At 33.3% G+C, this 3,904-nt stretch overlaps 1 protein-coding gene across 1 annotated transcript; it reads left to right on the top strand.

Annotated features, from left to right (window-relative positions):
• The first annotated feature begins 2,027 nt into the window (after positions 1-2,027).
• Positions 2,028-2,740, top strand: LOC124098012 (MOB-like protein phocein). Its single transcript, XM_046452538.2, has one exon. The coding sequence runs from the start codon at positions 2,032-2,034 to the stop codon at positions 2,599-2,601; it is 570 nt and encodes a 189-aa protein (XP_046308494.1). The 5' UTR covers positions 2,028-2,031; the 3' UTR covers positions 2,602-2,740.
• Positions 2,741-3,904: the final 1,164 nt, after the last annotated feature.

Genomic DNA, 3,904 nt, shown 5'->3' with positions numbered 1-3,904 from the left:
GCCTAGAATGAGAGGCAAACTAGAGAAGCAAGACTCAAGAATGAAATACCTAATTACAATGATGAAAACAATATGATCTTCATAGAAAGCAATCAATAAGGTGTTCACAGCTCCATGATACAAGCAGCAACCAAACAAACAGCAGAGCAATGAGAAGTTTACAGAGATAACTAGGAAAGGAATAACCAGACCACAGTAAAATCCAGGTGCAAGAAGGCTGCATGCAAGTGGTAGGCTGCACTAACTCAAGAACAATCAAAGCAGTTCATGGCTCAAGTGAAAATATTCCCAAAGCACACACAGATCTTTAACAAAAGTAGGATACCTCACTGTCACTTAGACTGAAGAAAAACCTTTCATCCAACAATGGATGAACAATAAGCTATTCTGCCCTAAGGCTAATACCTAGAAACCTGGGCTATAAAACAAAACCACACACACCCATGGCAATCTAGAGGATTGTGGGTATACCCAAGGCTGTTCTCTCTCTGGCATAACTGGAAATGAAAAATTCAAGCTACTAGTTTCCATCTAAACATTGGGCAAAAAATTACTTCAATTCTGATAATATTCCCAACCAATACACATATCTAAAAATAAGAGTAAAAAATATAATTGACCAGATGGTATAAGCACAGACTTTAACCAAAAAAAATGGGTTATGCTAATCAAGGGGTAAGCATGGGATAGCAAAGTTAAAAGAAAAATAAATGAGAAAATAAATCTGAACATGGAAATCACAGATTGTATACTGTGAGGAGACAAACTTTACAAAGTCAGGTCAGCCAACTCATAATAAGTGGTCAATCAAAGAACATCAACATTCCTCCATTTCCATGAGGGCATCAGCACATAGTCACTATCTACACCATCTTATCTAAAGTGTCAAATTTTCAACATATATTGTGCAATGTGCAAAGATACAGAAAACTGTGATCCTATAAGCTGATAAACGAGTGCCAATACAAACTGATTTTAAAGGAGTCCAGATGTTGGATTTAGCAGATACAGATTTCAGAGTAGTTATTTTAAATATGTTAAAAAAAAAAACTATTTATAAAGGATGAAAACAAAGTACGATTGCAATATCTCATCAAATAGAGAATATCAACAGATATATAGATGGTATCAAAATAGAAACTTCAGAATTAAAAAATACATAAATTTTGAAATGGAAAATAACCTGAAAGAAACCAATAATAGATTTGATCTGACAAGAATGAATCAAGCCAGGCACAGTGGTAAACTCCTATAACCCAAGTTCTTTGGGATTTGAGGTTAGAGGATAACAAATTTAAAGCCAGCCTGGAAAAAAAAAAAAGAAAAGCAGAGAAGAATACAAAGAAAAAGAAAGAATCAGAGATCTTAAAGACAGATTAATAGATATTTATAATTTGAAGAACATAAAGAAAAATAACAAACAAAAAATAACTGATACCATTAGGAAAAAAAAAAAAGAAATGAAGAAATTTTTACAATATGTTGGTTAACTTCTTCCCTAATTCGAAGAAAAAACATTATTAATTTATAAATCAAAGAAGCTCAAAAACTCTAAGCAGGATAAATACAGTTACACTCCCAGAGACATTATAAGTAAAAATGTTGAAAAGCAAAGGGAAAATCTGAAAGAACCAAAAATAAATTACTTCTCAAGCATAAGGAAATGCCCACAACACACAAAATTAAATGCTGACTTGTAAGAAACAAAAGTCAGAATGGAATGGAATTGAATATTCAACATGCTGAAAGTAAGAACCTATGACTTAAGAATCTTGTACCCAGCAGTATTATCTTTAAAAAATGAGGTGAGGGGCTGGGGATGTGGCTCAAGTGGTAGCGGGCTCGCCTGGCATGCCTGCGGCCCTGGTTCGTTCCTCAGCACCACATACAAACCAAGATGCTGTGTCCGCCGAAAACTAAAAAAATAAATATTAAAAAGATTTTCTCTCTCTCTCTCTCTCTCTCTCTCTCTCTCTCTCTCTCTCTCTCTAAAAAAAAGGTGGTGAAATTAAGATGTTCTTCTCTGGCACTATGGTCATGGCAGAGGGGACGGCAGTTCTGAGGAGGAACAGGCCGGGCACAAAGGCGCAGGATTTCTATAATTGGCCTGATGAATCATTTGATGAGATGGACAGTACACTTGCTGTTCAGCAGTATATTCAACAGAACATAAGGGCAGATTGCTCCAATATTGACAAAATTCTTGAACCTCCTGAAGGCCAAGATGAAGGTGTGTGGAAATATGAACATTTAAGGCAATTCTGCCTTGAACTAAATGGACTTGCTGTCAAACTTCAGAGTGAATGCCACCCAGATACTTGTACTCAAATGACAGCAACTGAACAATGGATTTTTCTTTGTGCAGCTCATAAAACTCCAAAAGAGTGTCCTGCTATAGACTATACTAGACACACACTTGATGGTGCTGCATGTCTTCTGAATAGCAATAAATATTTTCCCAGCAGGGTTAGCATAAAAGAATCATCTGTAGCAAAACTAGGATCAGTATGCCGTAGAATTTACAGAATATTTTCACATGCTTATTTTCATCACCGGCAGATATTTGATGAGTATGAAAATGAAACATTTTTATGTCATTGATTTACTAAATTTGTGATGAAATATAATTTGCTGTCGAAGGATAACCTGATTGTATCAATTTTAGAAGAGGAAGTTCAGAATTCAGTTTCTGGGGAAAGTGAAGCATGAAGGGAATCATACAGAAAAATGTACTGATCACATAATTAACGTTAATTATGTACTATATATATATATATATATATATATATATATATATATATATATAATTTTAGACACATCAATCATGTATCCACATTATAGCTTCTTTCTTTAGTATAGGTTTTTGTATGCTGTGTGTTGCCTTTTAAAATGGGAAATACTTTTTAAGTTATTCATGAGCTGTATATTCACCAGTGTGGCACTCACAGTTTTTAAATAAGATTAGTATTATCTGTTTATAATGCTTGTTAATAAAAGAATTTACAGTTTGGTAAAATTGCTGCTAAACAATCATTGGATCACAATCCTCATCAAATAAACCTATCTATAAAAATGAGTGAGCTTGAAGTTTCAACAAGCCATTTACTGAAAAGATAGTAATGTTCTCCTTTGGTTTTACCCCTGAGTTTAGATATTTTAAACAATTCTGTAGTACATAGTTTCATCTTAACTGTTAACATTTTGAAAATTAGATAAGTATTTTAAAATTCTGTTTATAGTTTTTGATATACATATGTGATTATTATCCAAATAAAAGAGCAAATGAGGGATTAGTAATACTTAAATAAGTTTACTGTGCTACATAAAGTATGTTCTAGGCCAGTATAGTATAGTTGGAAAGGTTTTACCTTTTCATAATAGCAGATTATTAAATATGTGATGATGATAACAGTAAGGCACTAAATGATGTTCCCACTGGAAACCTGCCCTGTCTCCTTCTTCTCATATCCCTTAATCCTCTCCCCAAACCACTTTGGCTTAGAAGTTTTTTCACCATGATTTAGTTGTAGCTTATTCCTATTTATATTTGTATTAATTGCTTACAGATTATACCTCATATTAGCAATTATATTACACTACAGGAAAACTGTATTGGCATAGGCTCTTGCTTATCTTTGTTTTGGGAAATTGTTCTTACTACTTATAGCCTTAAGATAGTTTGATGTTTCCTGTTAGTGATATTAATCTTCTAATCCTAGCAGCATTAAATAGAAATGAAGACATACTATAGTATTTATTTTATGCCCCCTCCCCAAAAATTTATGTTGAATTATTATACAGGTGAGATTATTTGTAGTAATTTACAGGTTCCAATGATGTTTATGCATGGTCATGTGTTTTGGGACTTTGTTATAATTCATTGTCTTTAACAAAAATTCAATTG

This window comes from Marmota monax, unplaced genomic scaffold, assembly GCF_021218885.2.
Source record: "Marmota monax isolate L192 unplaced genomic scaffold, Marmota_monax_Labrador192_F-V1.1 WCK01_AAM20220418_F8-fsc02215, whole genome shotgun sequence".
In the NCBI taxonomy this organism is placed as follows: domain Eukaryota; kingdom Metazoa; phylum Chordata; class Mammalia; order Rodentia; family Sciuridae; genus Marmota; species Marmota monax.
The sequence above is the reverse complement of the archived record's forward strand: the minus strand, read 5'-3'. Positions and strand labels throughout refer to the sequence as shown.